Source organism: Oreochromis aureus, linkage group 6 (genome assembly GCF_013358895.1).
Source record: "Oreochromis aureus strain Israel breed Guangdong linkage group 6, ZZ_aureus, whole genome shotgun sequence".
NCBI lineage: Eukaryota > Metazoa > Chordata > Actinopteri > Cichliformes > Cichlidae > Oreochromis > Oreochromis aureus.
Genome location: NC_052947.1, coordinates 15,021,070 through 15,043,736, shown reverse-complemented (window position 1 = coordinate 15,043,736; position 22,667 = coordinate 15,021,070). Strand labels below are relative to the sequence as shown.

General features: G+C 43.2%; 1 protein-coding gene across 5 annotated transcripts in view; it reads left to right on the top strand.

Moving 5' to 3' along the window:
* The window catches only part of fat1a (FAT atypical cadherin 1a), a 78,416-nt gene extending 58,765 nt beyond the window's left edge, over positions 1-19,651 (top strand). For 2 of the 5 annotated variants that reach the window (XM_039613950.1, XM_031735458.2), the window contains exons 14-29: positions 3,077-3,463; positions 4,374-4,588; positions 6,380-6,517; positions 6,716-6,859; positions 8,111-8,308; positions 8,933-9,523; positions 10,228-10,450; positions 10,540-10,671; positions 10,766-10,923; positions 11,626-12,094; positions 12,661-12,814; positions 12,998-13,108; positions 13,257-13,900; positions 14,754-14,891; positions 16,726-16,761; positions 18,075-19,651. In XM_039613950.1, coding sequence (XP_039469884.1) covers positions 3,077-3,463; positions 4,374-4,588; positions 6,380-6,517; positions 6,716-6,859; positions 8,111-8,308; positions 8,933-9,523; positions 10,228-10,450; positions 10,540-10,671; positions 10,766-10,923; positions 11,626-12,094; positions 12,661-12,814; positions 12,998-13,108; positions 13,257-13,900; positions 14,754-14,891; positions 16,726-16,761; positions 18,075-18,748 — 4,412 coding nt within the window. In that variant the 3' untranslated portion in view covers positions 18,749-19,651. The other 3 variants (XM_031735460.2, XM_031735459.2, XM_039613951.1) reach the window with 3 other exon arrangements.
* Positions 19,652-22,667: the final 3,016 nt, after the last annotated feature.

Genomic DNA, 22,667 nt, shown 5'->3' with positions numbered 1-22,667 from the left:
AAACCATTTCAGCCTGTTAGCTGACAATCGACGCTGTCTCTTTTTGTTTCCCTCCCCTTTTTTTGGTGGGGGGCCGGAGTGACAGCTTGACAGAATGAAAAGGATGCTAAAACTGACTCCCTCAAGGAGAAATGTTAAATGAAAGAAAAGAGAGGGGAAAAAAAGCTGCCATTAAGACATTTTTCCCTGGAGGCTTTGCTGGCAAAAAATTTACTTTGCATTTGGTACATCTGGGCTAAGGGTACTTCAAGGAAGGGTGGAGGAAAAAAACAGTGCTCCCTGCAGTTTAGCCGGGAGCAATAATTATTTAGACATACACTGCATGAGCACAGAGGGGTTTTGATCACTATTTCTCCTGCATATGGGTATTTCACACATTTTTTTCCTCTCTGTGTGCCGGTCTAGTATATTTGATATAGTTGCAAGCTTGAAGCACAGCTGGCAAATCCCAACCAGACACACAGGGTGTACAAAAAAATAGGCTTCATAGCTGACCCAATTCACTCCAGCTTCAGTCAACTGTCTTTGCGGCCGACGCTTAAAATGCAAAGCCTAATGTAACCCTCTTCCCATGAGGAAAGGGTTGCTTTATCTTTTCATATTTTTCACTGTGAGGGACTCATTCTTGGCATTTGCTGCTATGTGCCATGGCCTTCGCGATCGCTCTACGATGTTTGATATTTACCCACATTGCAGAGCCACGGTTCGACCCACTGTTACAATCTCTGAGAGGCCGCACTTATCAGTGTGGGATGATTATGAAGCAGACAAAGATTAAGACCCAGACTGATGCCCTTGATCTGTGATAAACTTTGAAATTCCTTCTCTGATTTTGCTTTGTCCTTTTATCACTCTACCTTGATCGGAGTGTGTCTCTCTCTTTGCTCTCTGCATTGCCCTGTCTTCTTCATTTCTCTTTGTAAGTTGTTTCAGTGTGGGGGCATTTAATTATATTGTGCTTTGCCCACCTTGTTGCTGTGTAAGATTCATACACGTTCTTCAAGTTTGTAAGTAAAATCATTTAGAAAAATAAGAAAATTCCAGGGAAAAGCTAAGGAAACATACAAACACACACAAAACAGCTCAAGTTGAGTCAGATGATTTATATTTATTAAACACATTTAAAAACAAGAGTTGACCCAAAGTGCTTTCTAGTCAAGACAGATGAATTTAACAGTCCCGTTGCACCAAAATATGCTGAATACAAATAGATGAATACCAGATTTTAAAAAAGATAAATAAAACATGGCACATAAATGAATAAAAGGACATTAAGATGAAGCAAATGGACAAAATTGAGTGCAAATCACACTAAATGGTTGTCTTTCTGACTATATTAGTTCTGAATGTCTGGACCTGTTCAGCATGTGACAGCTGTGACCCTGCAAAATGGCAGGATTGCTCAGCAACCTTGATTTTATATAGGAATATAACCAGAATACAACCATTTGAGAACCAGAGCTGAAATCCTTGTTGCAAAGGAAAATGTCGTAAACAAGTCGTGCTCGTCAGCAGAAATTATTTGCAAACCTTCACCAGCTTATCTGAGAGTGACTGCATTTGTTTGGAGACAGGTTGCTTACCTGTAAGATCAAATGTGGTCACCGGGAGTTCGAGGGTGACCTCTAGGCAACCAGCTGACCTCCTTCCAACTGGTTGCTGAACATGAAAAAAATCAGTGTAATCACCAGGCAACCACTGATTTCTTTCCGAGTCAACATTAATGATAACACAAGAAGCAAAATAACGTCTAAAAATAGAAAGATAGTGTATGTAATATAAGAAAGGTCACCCGTGATTTAATATACAAATGATATGTTTGGTTTGGTTTGGCTTTGGTCAGTGAGCTATATCCAAGCTGCTGTGCAACACATAAACATGCACATCTGCTTAACTGGCCTCAGTAAACAAAACACAGAAGCACAAACTTGTTGGTCTCTCTGTACAGCAGAGCAGTCATAATACTTGTTAGATATTTACTTTCAAATGCTTGAAAAGGCACCAACAGCTCAAACCCCATCGAGAGCTCCAGCTTTCTGACTGGAGTTAGCAACAATGAGGCCTGTTGCACAGCAGTCAGCCACAGCTGCCTGAGTTAGCACACCTGTGAACCTGTATGTACTAACCATTTGAAAACAGGTTACCAGTATAAAGAGCAAAGTTATTATGAAGGCAGAAACTATCCTTAGTGACCATACCAGCTTGTTGCTCTGGGCTATAAACATGTTTGTTGCCTCACTTTTGGAGCCAGACTCATGAGACCATTCAAGGAATGTTTCAGTTTTTACCATTGAAGTGTTGCCTCTCTTTTTTCATCCTCCTTGTTGCTACTTGTTCACGAGGCCACTAATTAATAAGTTCCACTTCTGGTTTCATATGAAACATTTCTGCTGTGTGACCCACATAAACCCACGATCATAAACATCGGCGGATACAACAAGATAGCCAATAATAATTTAACACAGTTCACTTAACCACTGTTAAGCAATTGTCCTAAAGATGATCAGAGCAGATGAAGGTGATGAGAAATTATATAAGCAGGGTTCCCCTTGGCAGTCGCTCCAGCATGGTAATGAGATCTACAGAGGATGGGGGCACTTACCTGATAAATGGGAATATAATAGCATATTCAAAATGGGGGCCACCTGCAGTAAAGCATTACGATTATTATTGTGATCCGTCTCTGTCTTGTTTCTGGGACCGTCTTGCTTGTGGGAGGACATGAGTTATGACTACTGCATGGATTACAGATTCAGAGCTCCTGTTTATCAGAGGCTGTGTGGAAGATGGATGTTTTAGAAGGGCATAAGAACGTGACATTTAACTATTCAACAATCAATACATCTATATAGAAATCAATATGCTTGTTTATGTCCTCCATTTAAGAGTGTTTCTCTTTATGTGACCATCAGTTTTATGGTACGTAGCATTTGGCTCATCAGCTCAGATGTGTGGAAGTGAAAGCAGCATGAGCTCAAAGGAGTTGTAACTGAGAAGTGTTGTATGATGACTAATAGGAGTGATTGCCATTGTAATGCAATTTTTTTGTAATGCATCATATTTTTTGTTATCCCAGGCCTGAATAGCGACATCCTCTACTCACTGGTTGAGTCCGCTGATGGATTTTTCTCAGTTGATGAGTCCACTGGTGTAATAACCCTGGAGCGTCCCTTGGACCGTGAAGTGCAGTCAGTATATGAGCTGAAGGCCCGTGCCAGTGACCAGGGCTCGCCGCGTCTGTCCTCGCTCTGCCAGGTGGTGATCTCCGTCCTGGACATCAACGACAATCCGCCGGTGTTTGAGCACCGTGAATACACAGCCACCGTGTCTGAGGATGTGGCCGTGGGTACTCAAGTGCTCAGAGTGCACGCAGCCAGCCGAGACGCCGACGCCAACGGCGAGATCACTTACAGCATCATCAGCGGGAACGAGCATGGCATGTTCAGCGTGGACCCAAAGACTGGTATGTGGTAGTATTTTTTATATATTTGTTTTTTGAATTCCTGCACCGACATTGTAGGCTTGAAAATGAAATCATCTTTGTCGCGACATGACAGATATTGTTGCATTTAACCCTTTAATTCAGCAGACCCTGGGCTGGTCCATGAGTTGTTTGGTACCGGGCTGTGAGAGTTGAGGCTCGGGTGTGAAATTTATGGTTTTCGGGGTTTTTACTGTTTTTATCGTTAACTTGGTTTCCCTGGGTCTTTCCCGTGTGTTATGAATAAATCTTCTGTTTACTGGTTTTATTTTGTTGTATTTATCCGCGACACCGTGAAAATATTGTCGGACATAAACCGGTCCGTGGCGCAAAAAAGGTTGGGGACCGCTGCTTTAATTCTCCTGCGATTACAATGGCCCATTTGACGAATGGGTCATTTTGACCATAGGACAGAAGAGTTAAACAGATTTTGCATTTTGGTCCTAACCTTTGTAAATAATTTTGCTTTGGATTTAATCTACAAAAAAACCCTTGGTTTGTTTCAAAATGGGCTGTGATTGGCTAGTTTCATCATTACAATGCAACACCAAAGTAAGAAAATCCCAGGTTATGTTTTTAACTGAGTGTAGCTGAACAGGACTTAGTTTTTGAATGCCAAATCAGTGCCAGTGATGGATGATGTTTTGACTTAAGGTGTATTTAAGCTGAAAATGTTTGCATGTGAAAGTATAAACCCACTTTAAAAAATGACAACATGCAAAAAAAAAAAAAGGACCTACCTGCTAGGTCCTCTCTACATGTGCAATATTAAACATTAAAACACTGTGGTTGTTGTAACACAGATATGCGTTTTGTAATATTTAGATGATAAACAAAAATACATTTCTGAGTCTTTTTAACAGCTAGATACATTTCTGGTTTTGTGCCTCAGGTGACGTCTTTGTGATCGAGCCGCTGGACTATGAGGCCTCTCATGAATACTACATTACAATAGAGGCTACAGATGGCGGTTCGCCACCGCTCAGCGACATGGCTACTGTGAACATCAATCTGACAGATGTCAACGACAACAGACCCGTCTTTAGCCAGGACGTCTATACGGCCGTCATCAGCGAGGACGCCGAGCTGGGAAAGACTGTGATGGCGGTAAGAGCGCACACACTGTCTTTGGTATACAGCAGGTGCTCGTTGTGGGGAAACAACTGTAAAGGTACACAGAGGGTGAGAGACATTTTTCATCTCTCGCTCTGGACTTTCCTCCAGCAAAATCTGTCATCTTGTTCACCTTCTCACTCTGTCGCTCATTTTCTCCCTCGCAGCCTTTCTCTTCTCTGCCCATTACTCACTGAATACACTATCATATATCTGCACCTGTGGCAAATCACCATCTGGTGGAACGGCTAAATTAGGACCAATGCTCTTCATGCTCACTGCATCCCTGTTCTCGTGCACTATCTGACACACATGCTCGGGGAGTTTAATTAAAAGCATTTGACTCATTAAGCCCCTATCCTAGATAAGCCATTTTCTGCCTTTTGCAAGTTAAATTTTCGCTCCCATCGATTTCTGTCTACCTCTGCTGCCCACCCGTTCTCCCTCCCCTCATAAAAGATCTCTGCTTGTGGCCATTTATCTGTGTGTAATGTACCTGAATATAAATTATCCATCAGAGAATTTTAATGCCTGCCATTGTCTCATTCTTGTAAATCTTCACTGTCTGCTGATTTCCCCGGAGATGTGACGCTTGGTTGGTTTTAAGACTTAAGCATGTGTTGATCTTTTTGTGTGTGCGAGTGTAGCAGTGGTGTGAATGGAAGAAATTTAAGTTTGTACGCCCTAGTGTTACATCAGTGGAGACTACAGCTAGCTATCTGTTTTTTAGATTACACAGTACTCTCCCATTAAATACGCTAAAACATGAATGAAAATCACAATCACATTTCAGTAATTTGCTTTAAAGCCCCTTATTTTAAATGTAAACAATGTAAACTCTTTAACGATAAATAAACTAATATAACGTTTACCAAACAGGTTAGCACATTGGTTAATTATTCATTAGGAGTGTCTAATCTTTAGATTTTATTCAAATATTGATAAGACCTGCTCATTGGACTCTTATTTTTCTGCATGCAGACTTGGCCTTTCTGAACTCCCAGGCCAGCGATTGAAACAACTGCGAATGAGTGCACAGGATTGACATTTGACCCTGTAGTACATATGTTAGAGGTTTACCTGGGCAACCAGAGCCTTGAATGTACTTAAGCTACCAGGCTTCAGCTTCAAAGTGATGCACGACGAGCGAATCGCTTCCAGTGTGAATGCAGCTTTAGCAGCAGACAATCCCTTCCCTTATTTTGAAACTTCAGTTACTGCAACTACTGGTAGACTGACACTGTTGTGGCCGCTCTTGATGTCTCCCACTACGGTCTCTTGTCCCGTGAGTGGAGAAACTCCCCACATTAGTGAGCTGCAGCTGTAGGGGTTAGTCATTGGTCTACTCTGGAGATTTGCTGTGGTCTGCATTGGGATTCTTAACAAAACCAGCAGTAGGTGAAGAACTGTCTCATTCACATGTGTCTGCACAGAGCTCACTGACCCTGCAGGGCCTGCTGTCATCAGCTGCAGAGACAGTGGAGCAGTGCATCTGATTATTGCTGATCATTCTTTGAAAATATGTTTTATTTCACCTCTTCCTGAATGCAAACACATACGTGGGCACGATCCCAACCAGGACACCGTAGTGTTGAGCACAGAAAGAAATGCAAATATAATAATCTCCTGTGACACAGTCATGTTTTATTAATGCAGCGGGTAATTGTTTAAAGCTGATTGAGAAAAAGGTTTTCAGAGGTCATGTTAGTATAACATGTACAAGCAGCCTCTTTTCAAGGGCTGTTGATTGATCGATTGTGGTGTTCATGTTTGATTGATTCAAAGGTGATGGCTGAGGATTTTGACGGGCCTTCGTACAACCACGTGCGGTACTCCATTGTGGCCGGTAACCAAGGAAGCCCATTCACCATTGATCCGGTCAGAGGGGAGCTTAAAGTTGCTCGCCAGCTGGACAGAGAGAGAGTAAGAGAAACCGCAGATACAATGCTGACTGTTCATACACAGTTTAATCCACCTAGGAACTAATTGCAGTCTATGCAGAATCCAATCAAAAGTCATGTCAGGTCTAATAGGGAAGCTTGTTTACCGATTTCTGCTTTATTGCATGCAAAAGCAGCTTGGTCCATCTATGGTAATTCTCCCTCTCTTTCTTTCTCTCAGACATCGGGGTATACTCTAACAGTGGTAGCCTCAGACAACGGGGCACCCCCTCTTTCCAGCAGTGCCATGATCAACATTGACATCTCCGACATCAACGATAACCCTCCCCTTTTCTCCCAGGCCAACTACAGCCTCATCATCCAGGTGAGAGGGGGAAAGGGGTCAATGCGGATAACTGATTAGAGTTGGAAAGGAAAAAAAAGAGGAGGAGGCGTGGTGGGAGGGGAGGAGGGGTGCAGTGGACACAGAGAGAGGGATTAACAGGGAGTAATAATAGAAGACTGCGCGACTAGAATGTCAAGAAGCAAGTTGGAGGATGGAGCAAGAACAGAGGTGAGGAGGGGGATAAAGAGGAGGGTGAGGGAATTGAAAGACACAGGCTGCATTTTAAGTATAAACTGGCAGATGGGGATGGAAGAAAGGGAGGAGTGATGGACAGTGGGAATACGGAAGATACTAAGCTAATAAAGCATGACTGACTGAACTGAGGGAGGTGCCTGTAATTCAGTTTTTGAGATTAAAAAAAGAAGATTCAAAAGACAGGGGAAAAGAAGACTCATTTCCAGTTTTTCTCTCTGTTTAGAAGCCTAAATAAGATAAATTTGGGAGATATCACGAAGAGGCAAAATATATATTCCAAACAGATCAAGCACTTCAGGATAGAACATTGTTTTGCCTTCTGACTGACTTTATTTTACTTACACCAGAGCCTTGATCAAAGTATGGTACAAAATCCCACAAAAACAGAACAAGAAAAAAAACATAGTGTGCAGATACTGTACGAACCACAAAAAAGATCAATAGTTTTTTGCCTCTTTTTTTTCCCTCAAGAAGAAAAAGTCTAGTTTTCACTCAGGGCTTGAAAGAGTCAACAGAAAGACAGATTTGAAGCTCATTCAAGGACAGAAAACAAGAATTCTGCCTATAAAACTGTCATCTTCCTTTTTATTGTTACTCATGAGAAGCCTACCCACAAGTTTGTGGACAGGCTCTTAGACCGGGACGATTGCCAGATAAATAAAAATAGAGCTAAGCGTCTACAGCCTCAAATCTTTAGTTAAGCCCAGCAGTACTTGGAGCTAAACGCTAGCATGTATAGTGTTATGTTTAAAATGTTTGTCGCCACAGTTGAGAAAGTTAGCATGGTGGCTTTGGAGCTGAGGTTGATGGGAACTGTTTGGCTGTAAACCAAAAGCATTTTTCAGATACAAGTTTTGACTTTGTGAAGGCGGTCAGAAGGATTTATGGATGTCGAGTCCGTTTCAGTGTTGCAGCACAGTTGCGTTTTCTGAGCAAATATCTGAGACGTTTGAAGTTAAACATCACAGTGAAAAGCTTCACCATTACCACGTCTTCTCAGCGCAGTGTTAAACACACCTCTGCCGCTTCCCACAGGAGAACCGTCCAGCAGGCACCAGTGTTCTCCAGCTCACCGTAACCGATCGGGACGCTTCTCACAACGGGCCACCTTTCACGTTTGCCATCGTTGCTGGGAACGACGGTGACGCTTTCCACATCAATCAGCAGGGAGCTCTAGTGGCCATGGGGGTGCTGAATAGAAAACATAAAGAAAACTACCTACTGCAAGCACAGGTGAGTCGAGGAGTCCAAGGAGAAACTAGAGTTGAGAGGTTGTATCGATTTAACCATCGAGCCACAACAACCTGATCTATCCGTCTTCTCTCTTTTTCCTCTCTGTACCTTTACTGTCACGCTCCCACATTTTGCCAACTACTCAGTGTTCCACCCTGCATCTCCTTCCTTTAAAGCTTCTAAATGTATTCTAAATTCAGCTTTTATAGGGTGGTGTTAGGTGCAGAATTGAAATGGCATAAGGCAGCGGCATCAGAGTGCATCTCACAGGAGAAGCTCAAATAAGAGATTTGCTTTGATTTAGCTCGATCACGTGTCACCTCAGAGGAAAGAACAGAGAAGAAATGTGTGGGCAGAAAGGACATGAAATGTGTGATGTCTTGTTACACACAAGATGCACACTCAGATGTGAGTCATCTTTGTTTTTCTCTCACAGAGCTGATGACCATCTCTGTGAAAGTGTGAATGCTAAAATGTATGATGTTGATGGATTTAAAATGGGTTACACCTACAGTATGGAGATGCTGTGAGATTAGGGATGTGAGCAGCACAAGAGCTTGATTGCCCTCTGCTGTTGGAATAAAGATTAAACTCGGATGTTTTTTTTTTCTTTCTCATACTCAGGTGTCAGACAGTGGCAAGCCACAGCTCTTGTCCACCACCTTCATCAGCGTGCGAATAATTGAAGAAAGCGTCTACCCTCCCGCCGTTCTTCCTCTCGACATTTTTGTGTCGACCGCCGGCGATGAATACCCCGGAGGGGTCCTGGGCAAGATCCACGCCACCGACCAAGACATCTACGACACTCTCACCTACAGCCTCGCTCCTTCATCCTCCTCGGATGAGAGCAGCAGCTTGTTTTCAGTGTCGCCCTCTGACGGCAAAATCATCGCCTTGCGTCCTCTCGATGTGGGGCACTACCCTCTTAACGTGACGGTGACTGACGGACGCTTCACCACGCCGGCTGACGTCACCGTGCATGTCAGACAAGCAGCTCGTCAGGCCTTGGATAACTCCATCGATGTGCGCTTTGCAAATATCGCGCCCGAGGAGTTTATTGGGGACTACTGGCGCAACTTCCAGCGAGCGTTGAGAAACATTGCCGGAGTTAGGAGGAGCGAGGTTCAGTTAGTCAGCCTGCAGCCTTCTGAGCAAGGAGATCTGGATGTTCTGTTGACTCTAGAGAGAGCTGGCAGTCCCTATCAATCTCAGGAGGTGAGACTAGGAAGTAGTCTAACATATTTGCACCGATAACAGTTAATCTGTCATATATGCCCACAGCTCGATAGATTTTTTTCCATTACGGCCATGTTGACACAGAATGGCAGGTAAACACAGGTGATACCATTAATGAGGTACAAGTGACAGGTAACACCTGTGTTTACCTACTATTTCATGTCAAAATGGCTGCTCTGAAAAGGCGCTACTACTTGAAACCAAATGATATTAAAAAAAGGGACTTCTGGATCGACACATTAGATCTTGATGAATGCAATGCTCAAGTTTAAACACTGTGTAAGTTATTGAGATCAAATGGCTGATTGAGCTTTCAAGAATGTTGTACAACATTTGAAAGACTGACTCAAGAATCCAGAAATTCAGTATTTCGTCAGGTCGAGTCCGTTGTACTCGCAGCTTCTTTTACAGTGAGAATTAACGATCAAACACGGCTTTCTTTCAAAGAGCTCTTTTAGAAGTTTGAACTAACTGTGACTTGTTTTAAAAATGACTAACAAGTATCCAATTTTTTTGCTAATTAATGTTGCCAATTAGGCAGTTGATTAGTTCAGCCCCGGCCTTTAAATGACTTCAGCCATTAATCACTTATCAGAACTGATTAATTTTCCATTGACTAGTGAATAATTAGAGCACTCATTTAAACAGTTTATCGAGTGTTTTGTTTTTCCAATTTTCCTCAGGTTGTCTTCCGGAAGCTGAACTCCTCTGCGGCTGTGATTGAGGAGATGACGGGCATCCGCATCGTGCGGGTGGCGCAGAAGCTGTGCGCGGGCCTGGACTGTCCATTGCACTTCTGCGATGAGGTCATCTCCCTAGATAAAAACGCCATGTCCACTTACAGCACGGCCCGCCTCAGCTTCGTCACCCCACGATACCAGAGAACCGCGACCTGCCAGTGCGAAGGTTCGTGATTACACCTCATGCACCTACGTATTTGCTCATATATAGTTTGGTAGAGTTCCTGATCTCACCTGTGCTATTTTGGCATTTAGGTGGCAGATGCCCCGTGTTGAACAACCTGTGTGAGAACAACCCCTGTCCTGAGGGTATGGAGTGTGTGGCAGATCCCAGAGACACTGAGTACAGTTGTGTGTGTCCTGAAGGCAAAAAAGGCAAATGCTCCGGTAAGACTATCTGTGATTTGGATATTCTGTCTAACATTTTCTGAATTTACACTGCTGTTATGTCTTACTTGTACATTTGTTCATCCTGTGCCAGATGGCCACTCGCTCACATTCAGTGGAAATGGTTATGTGAAATACCATCTGATGGAGAATGAGAACAAGGAGCTGATGAAGCTATCCTTGCGACTCCGAACTTTCTCCAGCCACGCTACCGTCATGTATGCTAAAGGCACAGACTACAGCATCCTTGAGGTGTGTGCAAACCTATTTTCCAGCCCCATATTTCATTCACACGTGTTTTTTTCCCCCTTCTGTCATTTTTAAAACTGAATGGAAAACCTTGCTTATCTTGAATAAGCCTTTGCCTTTCTTAGCCCATCTCTGCATTACTGCTCAGCATTTCCATATCAGAAGGGTCTAAAAAACCCATGACTGACCCGACTTCTCTCGAGAGCAGCCAGCCATGTGTACCAACCAAGTATGCTGAAGGGTTCAAGAAAGCCATTTTAAACCTTCTTTCACATGAGGGACTATGGGAATGTGGTGGTGGGTTGAAAAACACACACACAAGAGCTATTTTAGTAGTGGGAGGGAAACAGAAAGCAGTTTTCCACACATTCCTTTTTCGAGTCTGTCTGGTATAGCAGTCAACATGCCAGACTTCAGAGGAAGAACCGGGCTGGCTTAGAGACAGATTTAGTTTAACAGACTGCTAGCTGGTTTTTTTGGGGTTTTTTTTCAGAGGCTTGAGCAGAAGTTTAATTGTTTTATAAAGCTGTTGTTTTTCTGTAAAGCTCTTCGAAAGCCATTAAAGTGGAAGTGTCCTGTGTGAAAAACTGATTTAAAACAGTGACTCAATGGCTTTTGAGTCTCAGTGTTGAGATGAATGACCTGGTGTGATATGTGCAGGATGTGTAGCATATTCTAAAGCTGTATTTTCTGTCCCTGAAACAGATCGTGAACGGCCGTCTGCAATACAAGTTTGACTGCGGCAGCGGCCCCGGGCTGGTGTCGGTCCACAGCGCTCAGGTTAGCGATGGCGAGTGGCACTCGGTTTCCTTGGAGGTGGACGGTAATTATGCTAAACTCGTGCTGGACCGGGTGCATGCGGCCTCGGGCACAGCCCCGGGCACTCTGCGGACCCTCAATCTTGACAACAGCATTTACTTTGGCGGTCACGTACGCCAGCACACCTCCCCTCGCCACGGAGGCAGCCTGCCTGTCACCAACGGGCTGCGTGGCTGCATGGAGGCCATCACCCTGAATGGCCAGGAGCTGCCTCTGAACACAAGGGCTCGCTGGGCCCACGCTGTGCTGGAGGACATCGTGGACGTGGCTCCAGGCTGTGCGCTCGCACCTGCCGAGAGCTGTTCTAGCAACCCCTGCACTAACGGAGGGAGCTGCACCTCGCTGCCTAATGGAGGTACGTGGAGTCCTGCTTGGCCCATTGCACTCACTTATTTTCCAGTCCTCGTGCATTTCCTTGAGTCTGGTTTTCATTGAGAAGTTTATCTGATTATGTATCGCTGCCTTTCAGACATATTAATTCCATTTAACTGCATCCAGGGAATAGCACAGATTTTCAAATTAAGAAGCGAACCGTGATTTTAATCTGGAGCAGCTGTTCGCTCTGTTACCTGTCCTATCTAATCGAGATTTTCTCTGCTTAATAAGGAAAAATCTACTAAATACTAAAATCATATTTTAGTGTAAACATTTCATTCTGATGTACGCCTGTTAGGGCTGTTTGCCGTTGATGTGGATTCAACACTTCTGCATCTGTTTCACATTAAAAACCTGCCAGCGGTTCGAGGGCATAATTACAGTCTTGCCATCACCAGAAGGCTTTTGGTAAAACATCTGCAGGATGTTTTAAAATCACACCAGCCTAGTTTAGAAAAAAGAAATAGATTTATGACGACAAAAAACATCCGTTCGTTCACAGCGCTTGTTAATTTGCTCATTGGCCTGTTTTTCTAAACTCTTCAGGCTACTTCTGCAAATGTCCCGCTTCTTTCATGGGCACACACTGTGAGATCGCCATTAGTCCTTGTGCCTCCAACCCGTGCCTGTATGGTGGCACCTGTGTGACCCGAGGAGGTGAATTCTACTGCCAGTGCAGAGGGCAGTACTCAGGACCAAGGTACTCCAGTGTTTTATGTTTAATCTTGATAATATGAACACTGTGCACAACATACGGGATGATATTACCGGCTTGCTTCACATCAGCTTATGCAATGTTAATATTAGTTGTGTCTGTAGGATTTGTGCACATCTAATTTGGAATTTGAGGCTTCATGCTGGAGTAATCTTGTTGTGAATGCAGGTGCCAGTTGGGGCCGTACTGCAGAGACAACCCTTGTCAAAACAGTGGAAAGTGTATCGACAGCTTGGACGGTCCAGTATGTGAGTGTGAAGCAGGCTTCCAGGGAGACAGGTATGTCAGTGTGGAGCTCAAATGAGCAGTAACACCCAGTTATTTGAAATCTTCTAGTAGGTAAATCTGATCTTTTGCAACGACTGTCAGAAAAAGCTTCTTTTTTCCCCTCCAAAAATCTCAATTGAAATTCATACATGTTGTCCAGGTGCCTGAATGATGTTGACGAGTGCATCAAGAACCCATGTGCCAACGGAGGACAGTGCCAGAATACGTACGGCTCCTATAAGTGCAACTGCTCGCAGGGTTTCAGTGGAGCAGTGTGTGAACTCCAGGACGTTCACAGCAATAATTTGGTCTCCAACTCCTGGAACATTGGCTTGGAGGAGGTGATAGGCATTGTTGTCTTTGTGTCTAGTATCTTCATACTGGTCCTTCTCTTTATCATCATCCGCAAGAAGGCCTGCCGCAGAAGGTCGAAGAGCGAAGACGACGACAAACATCCGGGAGGTTCAAACGTGCCTCACTCCTTCCTCCAGAGACCTTACTTTGATGCCAAATTCAACAAAAACATCTACTCAGACATCCCTCCTCAGGTGCCCGTGCGGCCCATCTCCTACACTCCCAGTATTCCAAGCGACTCACGAAACAACTTGGATAGGAACTCATTCGAGGGCTCCACCATACCAGAGCATCCCGAGTTCAGCACCTTCAACCCAGATTCTGTGCACGGGCACCGCAAAACCGTGGCCGTGTGCAGCGTAGCGCCCAATCTCCCTCCTCCCCCTCCATCCAACTCTGTCTCTGACAGCGACTCCATCCAGAAGCCAAACTGGGATTACGATTACGATGGTAAGTTTGATTCCAGCTGTTTTTTCTCAGGAGTTGCACTGAGCTTCAAAGGAGTATGATTAGTGTCTTATTATGCTTAAAACATGGGTTATTTACCAAGTTTCTGATTCCTTAAGTTTCCAGAGTTGTTGAGTAGTAGACGTAAAAACTAGACTTGCTCACTTAACGTCTAAATGGTGATTTTTGACTTTGTATAAAGCTGCTGCACATGTTCCAGTCAGCACCTCGCCTAAAAAGAGAGGCTATTTCACTCATGTGAATGCATCGCTGACTGTCTGTAGATGCATGTGAAACTGGACGTCTGTGGAAAAAACCCCGATATCTGGATTCTCATGAATTCATCAGTTTGTGTTAAAAACACTAGCAGAGCATTCAGCACTGGTGCACTGCCAAGTAAACAATTTTTATCAAATATCTGTAAAACTATAAAAATCCTTCTGGCAAAAAGTATAAAGGCCAGCGTATATGAGCACAAAGTTATTTTTGGAAATCCAAAACTACTTTAAAACCTAACCAACCAGCTAGTCTACTTAAAGTGCCAAAAACTACATTCTGTACTTAACTCTGTAATTCACACCAGATTTTGTTGTTCTTTCCACTAATATCCACTTGTTGGGATATTATAAAGTCACTAGTTTGATTCTTTTAAAACTGCATTTACTACAGTCAGTGTAAAACTTCAGCGAGAAGGAAAAACTCTCTTTTTAATGGTAAGAAACCTCCAGCAGATCCAGGCTCATACACACAAGAAGAACAACAAACAACAACAAAAATCCCCACTATCAGCCACTGACAGGGGCATGTTCTATATTTAAAATGTGTGACTAAGATCATACTGCGCCTTCTGTTCCAGCTAAAGTTGTGGATTTGGACCCGTGCCTGACCAAGAAGCCTGTGGAGGACAGTGCCTGTCACCCCTACAACACCAGAGGCAGCATGTCTGAGGTCCAGTCCCTCAGCTCCTTCCAGTCTGAGTCTTGCGATGATAACGGTATGCTGCCATGTTTAATTTGCTCCTTTGTAGCATTTAGAAAAAAATGAGATGTCATTTTGAATGCATTGTTTTGGTTTTCTGTTTGTTGCTTTTTGTTCCTTTTCTCTGATCGGCCTGCAGGATTTTGCAACATTTGCCTTTGTCTTGTTGATTTGAGCGCTAACACCTTTCTCTCTGCATGCACAGAATGGATGGCCCAGTAGTGGCTCTAAGGGTCATTTGTCCTGTTTTTTTTGTTTTTGTTTTGTCTCTTTCTTTTTTGCTGCGGGGCTTCAGCTCCCATATGGATCAAATCAGTCCACAGATCCAGAACAAGGTTTTAAATAGGGGTTCCGGCCTGTAAGTCCTCCATCACTACCAGTACAGACGGAAGCAATCACTACAACCCGTGTTGTGCTATTCTCTGGGGATTATTTACACACAAGAAAATAAATACAAATTTGACCTTGTTTCCTGTTCTTCTGGCCCCGAGTTCACTTGTGTTTAGCTTCAAAAGGAGTTTGATGACTTACTTAAATGGCAGTTATATTCTGTTTGAAAATTGCTCACACATCTGCGCTTTGTTTTATTTTATTTTTTATTCACAAGCATGCCTTTTTCTTCCTTTTTCCTTTCTTTTTTGTTTCCTCATATTTTCCAAAAATAGCTCCAAACGGATGTTTCAAGCAAACATCAAGGAACATATCAAAAGGGTATACAAGCACATTTTCTGTTCTCCCATTTCTTTTCCATGTCATACTTAATTACCTTTCATCATCGCTTAGATATCACGGCGGGCACCGTGCTGCTCATAAGTCATCAAACCCTTCATCCGCGCCTTCGAAAGTGACAGCAAATCCAAATTTGAATTAGAAACGGAGCGTGTTCAAAATAGGTAATTTCTGCTTTCCTGCTAATTCAGCGGCTGTGTTTTCCACACACATTCGGCTTTTTCTCTTAGCTGGAAATGTGTTTCGATCTCTGGGGAATTTCACTGATTCTTCCATCTGTACTGTCAGTGGCACCCAGTAGCATCTCAGTTTGTTGTTGTTGTTGTTGTGTGTTATCCTGCACAAACAAAACTAGACCCTCCTATCCTCCCCCTGCTACACACAAACACCACCACTGCCATCGCTCTATTCCCACCATTGTGTTGTGCCGAACCATTAACACCGCCCTCATTCCCCCAAACATTCAGCATCAGTGCATAAAAAAGCAAACGAGGACGACGTTTGTGGGACGTGTTGCTTGTGTTGGCATCTCTCCCACCACTGTGCATTCCATATGTGTTTTTATTTGTCTTTGATAAATGATAAAGAGCATTTGTACTAATGCTAAGATCTCTTCCACCCACTCTCCCCCCTCTCCCCTGCCTCTCACAAGCTTCCATTGTGACAGTTATCCACCTTGTCAACTCTGCTGTTGACACGGTGGAAGGAGAAGGTACTCTTCCAGCTTCCATCTGCCGCTGGTTTTTGTCCTCTGTGTTGGGATGTGAAGTGTAGGCTGTTAGAGCTGCCATTATCTTCCACTGACGAAACCTCACCGACTAGAACGTCTCCTATTTTTATGATTCAGAAGCTAATTAAAAAGATACGCACAAATCAAATTAAACAAGCAGCTCAAGTGTTGCGTCCTCGATTCAGCGCTGAGCTCTTGTGCACCTCGAGAAGTCGGTCTAAGAAAATGGCAGAGCTGTTGTGCACTGACATGTCGCTGCCTCAGTCATTATTTGCCCTTCAGTGTTCGTTGTCCTCATTTCATTCATGTTCCAAGCCCGATGTTCTTTCCACGTAGATTTTAATGCGACTTGTTCTTTCTCTTTTTCTCCCCCTTCTCGCCTCATGTAAAGAGTCTTTTTTGGCTCATGATCTCAAGAACCCAAGAGGTGACTTGTGTTTTTTTTCTTCTTTGCTTGCCTGGTGTTGCCCTGATCCCATCCTCTGCAGTTTAACCACTAACCCTGAATCCTAATGAGGAGAGTTTAACCTCCTCTCTAACGTGGCTCTGGAGCTTTGTATACAGCTGTGGCCTGATAAGGTGTTATTGTCTGCATTGTAAGGTTATATATATGTTTCTACCCCCCCCCCCCAAAAAAAAATCCTTTGCATGACGTACATGAGTATATGTTATATGATCAAAAGTGTTGCTCAGTAACTAACTGGAAATATTCTCAGTTTTTTATGTTTGTCTGTCTGTGTTACTGTTGTGTGAGCTTTCTAAAAGCCATGGCATCTGTTTTAAAACAGTTAAAGGTTTATTTTTAGCTTTGAAATAAGAGGAAAATCACACAGTCGGACTTGAGACTTGGCGCTGTAATGTATACGTGGGCGAGTCGTAATAATTAGGATTATTTAAATCATATCTTTTAATTTAATTACAAGATTTAATAGAAATGCTCAGAAGCAGGGCTGACTCTTTGGGAATCACTCCAGTAGACAGGAGAAAACATGGCTGTACCCTCGGTGATGTCATCCAGATTTGAATCTTGGTTGCAACAAAAACCAGCTGTTACGAGGACGAGTGGGTCTGACTGAGAAAACACACCTTGATTGGCTAATGACTTGTGATTGGCAACTCAGTAGCCAATGAGCATGTGGTTTCATTCCTTTTTTTCAGTTATATTCAACTGAAAACAAATAATGGAGTCAGAACACCATCCTCCCATACACTTCACATAGCCTTCAGAGGGGATGCAGGTTTTTAGGCAATTCCACATTGGCTTCATTTTTATGTTCAGCTCTGTATTTTGCTGCTTTGTCAGTTATACACCCGTGACACGGTGACAATGCCCTCCTGGCCACTTGGAGCTAGCTCATTGCCCTCAGTGATCTTTGATTAGATAAATGTATGCACGCATCCCTGAGATCAGGATGACTCACCAGCAACAGTTTAAAGTTGTAAAGGAAGAAAAAGAAATCACATTATAATCTTATAACAAAAGATAACGAAACAAAAACACAGGGAGACAGACTACTCTTGTTGTGTATTTTATTGTGTCTGTTAACTTGTGAATCATGTCTGCTGTGTGTGTCTGATCACAGAGCGTTGTGCAGTTTGTTTAAGCTCGTTGTGGTGTGTGTGTGACTTTGTTCCTCCTGCATGGTGTGGGTTTTTAACATTAACCTGAGAGCATCTGTGCAGCTTTTGCGAGAGAGCAGTGATATAATGTGTGTGCTGTGGTCTCTGCTCCTCAAACAGGATATCACTGGGACACATCTGATTGGATGCCAAGTGTTCAACTTCCTGGAATCCAGGAGTTTCCACAGTATGAGGTTGTGGAGTCACCCGCCCCTCTGTACAGTGACCCGAGTGCCATTGACACCGACTATTATCCCGGCGGCTTTGACATTGAGAGCGATTTCCCTCCGCCGCCAGAGGACTTCCCTGCAAACGACGACCTCCCGCCGCCACCGTTGCCAGAGTACAGCGACCGCTGCGACACCCTGCGGCCCCTCGGCAGAGACTTGGACCCGCCTATGACCGGTCCGGGCAGCTCAGGTGCCATCCGCCAGCGCCCGGCCCTGCCCGAGCTTTACAGCCTTAACCAGTACCTGCCGCAGCACTCCTTCCCAAGCGACAGCGGCGATAACGAGGGCCTGGGCACCACTTCAGCCTCCGCCACCCCAGCCTCCACCCTGGGTAACAGCGGTTACAGAGGAGGCTACCCTTTAGGTTGCAGTCGGGACTTTGACTCCTCTGCTCTGGACAACATGTCCATGTCTCTGTACACGTCCACAGCCTCTTGCTCGGACATGTCGGCGTGCTGCGAGGAGTCCGAGGTGATGATAAGCGATTACGAGAGCGGTGACGAGGGTCACTTTGAGCGGCTGTCCATCCCGGCGCTGGACTCCCAGCAGCACACTGAAGTCTGACACTGGATCCAAACAAAAGTGCCTAAACCCACAGCTACACCTTATGTTAGCCCCTGACTCACCACCAACACTAAACACGCACAGAATCTGGACCCCCACACACACACTGACACACACTGACACAAACATAAACACAGGGGTTTGTTGAGACTGGCTGAGAAGGCCGTTCAGCTGAGAAGATCTGAAGAAGTTATAGGAAACTCTGTAGCCGCTTTGCATCTGCTCAGCCCAGCCCCCCCCCCCCCCTCGCTTTAAGTAGCTGTCATCATACACAGGAAGCGGATTGTGCAAAGGATCGACATCTCAACGTGCAACAGGAAAAACATCATGACAAAAAAAGAAAGAAAGTAAATGTCTTTGTTTCTATAGACAAAACCAAGCAAGATGTTTTTATACAAGTCTTCATTTTCAGTGTAAATTTAAATGTACAGTTTTGATTTCAAAGTTTACTAGGTTTTGTAGATATTCTATGCTTTTATTTTCAACAAAAAAAAGTTAAATGGTGTGACATTATCAGCCTTACTGTGCGTACATTCATTAAGAAAAAAAGAAGTGTTTAAAAAAGAGAGATAAAGAGAAGAGCGTGACTTTTCTGAACACAGTGTACTCGTAAAGTTTGTTGTCTCTTGCTCATTTCAAAAAGGGTCTTCAATGAACGACTGCATATTCTTGTGTTGTTTATTTTTTATTTGTTTGTTTGTACATTTTGACTTTGGAACCTCTTTATTTTTCCACCAAGAAAATGGGACCCAATATATTTATAGTGCAGAGTTATCCATGGACACGTGACTTTTTCAGGTGTCTGTGTGTGTCTGAGCAATGCTATGGTCTTGTTAAGGTTTTTATTGAATACTGCCACAAGCTCACGCTTTCCTACTGGCAATAAATTATTCCTAAAAAATACTCTGATGTCTGCGTCTGCCTTATTTTCTCTGCATGTTCACAGTATAACTGTACGATGCATCACTCTGTTACAGTACTGGGGATATAAATGTATTTGGAAAGGGGAAATCTCTTAGTATATCTTAGTTGTTTGAATGGATGATTTCAAACACTCTGCAGAAAAATTCATCTGTAACAGTTCCAGTCATCAATCATTCAAATCATTTTTTTCCCAACTTATTTAGGCAAACATAATTAAAATTGTGTGCAGTGCACAGTTGATGATTTTCTTGGTCTTGTGAGAGGTAGTACAGCTAGTGGAGCGTTTACCCCGGTGATGCTGGGTTGGATTAGTGATGGATGAGAATCATCTTTATTTGACCAAGTTCGTGCACGAGAACAAGGAGACGATAAGAAGTAAAAAAACAAAAAATACAAATTGCAGAAGTCTTAAGAAACTGCACAAATGACAGCAAATGATAGATATAAATAGGCTGAACATTATTAGGATGGATTGTTCCTCCTTCATTCATTAAATATCTCCTTGAGTATTTGTTAAACTCTTCACAGACTAGTGAAGAGTTGAAGAATTAAACTAATCTTATAATCACAGGCAGTCCAACACTAAAACCTAAAAGCTGGCTTTAGGCCTTCTTAAACTCTTGACTGCGTTGCGTCACCTCCCTCCTCCTGTCTCCCAGCAGCTGTTTGTATCAATAAACCCCGGCTGCCTCACATGAGGCTGATAAAATAACATGACCCTGATACCTCCAGTGTTGGCCCGTCACTGCAGGCAGCCTGTGCTTTGTGGGGGCTTTTTTTCCCACTGTTTGGCTTTCTCTGCAAAGTGCTGACCCGGTCACGACTTCACACAGGATTGACTGTGCTCCCTCCTGGGCTCTGTGGTGGAAGAATGACCTTTTAACCTTCGGTAAGGACAGCAGAGCGACTCCACATCGGCTGTAATGGGCTGACTCCTGTCAAGACACATCCTCTTCTCCGCCATCCCTTTATGAATCACATCGTGCCACCAGAATCAGACTGTCTGTAGTTGTGCTAAAAACAAAACTAACCAAAGTGCACCCCTCTATCAGCTGTAAGGCTTTACAAGACGTAAGAAAAGATAATGGAGGACAATTTTAAATCAGCATAACACAGAAATATTTAAAGTATATTAAAACTGTACTTCAAAAGAGTACTTGAGCAAATGTACTAGTTTACACGCCACCAGTTGACCTACACATGCTTTCATCAACAGGCATGGAGGTCAAATTAATAGACAACCCTGGATTTAAAGTGTAAATGGGTTCTTATTGTAATTTTGTGAGGTCAATTTAAAACATCACCAGTTATTTTAATGCCTTGTGTGATATTTAAATGAAATGTATTTATAATCAGTGTCTTATAAAACATTTATTCCACATGTGAATGGGCTAGACCTAACTGGAGGATCATGTGAGCAGCTGATTTAACCAAGAAAATCAAAGCAATCCAGCAAGTGATTATTAAATTATAGCAATTTCACTTACAAAAATGACTGAAGCATTTTTTTGTAATGGATATATTAAAAATGCAGTTGGAATTATTTAAAAATAATTGCATTCTGTTTTTGCACAGCATCCTAACTTTTAAAGAGGTGTGCATCCCAAATCCTAGCTGTCGCTCATGTGCTCCTTAATCTCATGCTCCACAAATCCAATTAACTGTGGAAAAGGCACCAGGTGTTTTTCTTGTGTTGAATAAATTAACGCCTCCTTACCTATTAATGCATTATTCATTAGTGAAGAATCGGGCGAGCAGTTCTTTGAGAAAGGTGGTTTTCGAGGTTTGTGGGTTTTCACTTGTGGGAAATGTAGTATCAGCTGACAACCACAAGATGGCAGCATATGGTAATTGATGAGAGCTACAGGAAGCAAAGACGATGGTTTGTGCGCCAAAAAGCAGTGGAGCAGTCCACAGAGCTCAGTAGTTCCTTCTTGCTGGATGAAGGAACACAAATCAGCCAAATTGACTGATTCACGCATCAGCTGGTATGAAAACTTTCACCCTGCGTGATTTCCCCCTCACAGCTCAGTCTGCCATTGATAACTCTCCACCATCCTTGAAGGACAGATTTAGACTCTTACAAGTCTGATGAGCCCACTTGTGCATGAGAGTACTGTACATATTCATTGTGCAGAATCAGACTAAAAATGCTCTTCAAACCTAAGCTGAGGCCTCTTGAGACATAAAGAGGTTGGAATACAATTACATTAAGTTTTGATTTGATCCCAAAATAAGAAAAAAACATCATATAATTATTGACAATAGCAGTTCATTTACAGCCGTGACATTTTCACTCGGTCCACAGAAGTATTTAACCTTGTGTTGTGCTCTTGATTAGCTTTGTAATAAGCTGGCCCTGGCCTTTTTTTAGGATTATACATCATTATAATCCTGTTCCATATGTCATGACATTCATAATGTAGGGGGAATTAAACTGTTTAAAATAATGTAATCAAAGTTTGTGGAAGCAAGAGCAGATTTCCATCAATCACACCTCAAATTACAGTTCAGTGTTTGTACAGGATGAATGGGAAGTGATTGTGGAAGAAAGGGATTGACATTTACTCGTGTGGTGTGTAAACATGTCGCACAGTCCTGAAACTCTGGGAGAGAAAAAAAACAGCCCCCAAGTGGGCCTGAAAATCTGCCCAGTCATTCGTGAGAAATGAAATCAAAGTCTGAGACCGTGTCCTGTTCTCAGACACAAAATTGCCGGATCTACTCAGAGACTCGGTCCCTATCATTCTACTGTTGAGTTCTAATTGCCAATATTTCTTATTGAACCATTCATCGGCTAGACAGAAACGTGAATGAGCTGTAAATGTGTCTGACAGTGTTCCTACGACACGAATCCTGTTAGTTTAGGAGATGCACTCAGTTTTGCTTTCATTAAACAGATTTGTATGAATTACTGCTGTTTTATTCTTTTTCCCCCCTCACTGCACTGAAGCCAACATCCTACATGACAGTGAGATGCATTCTAGTCACTTAG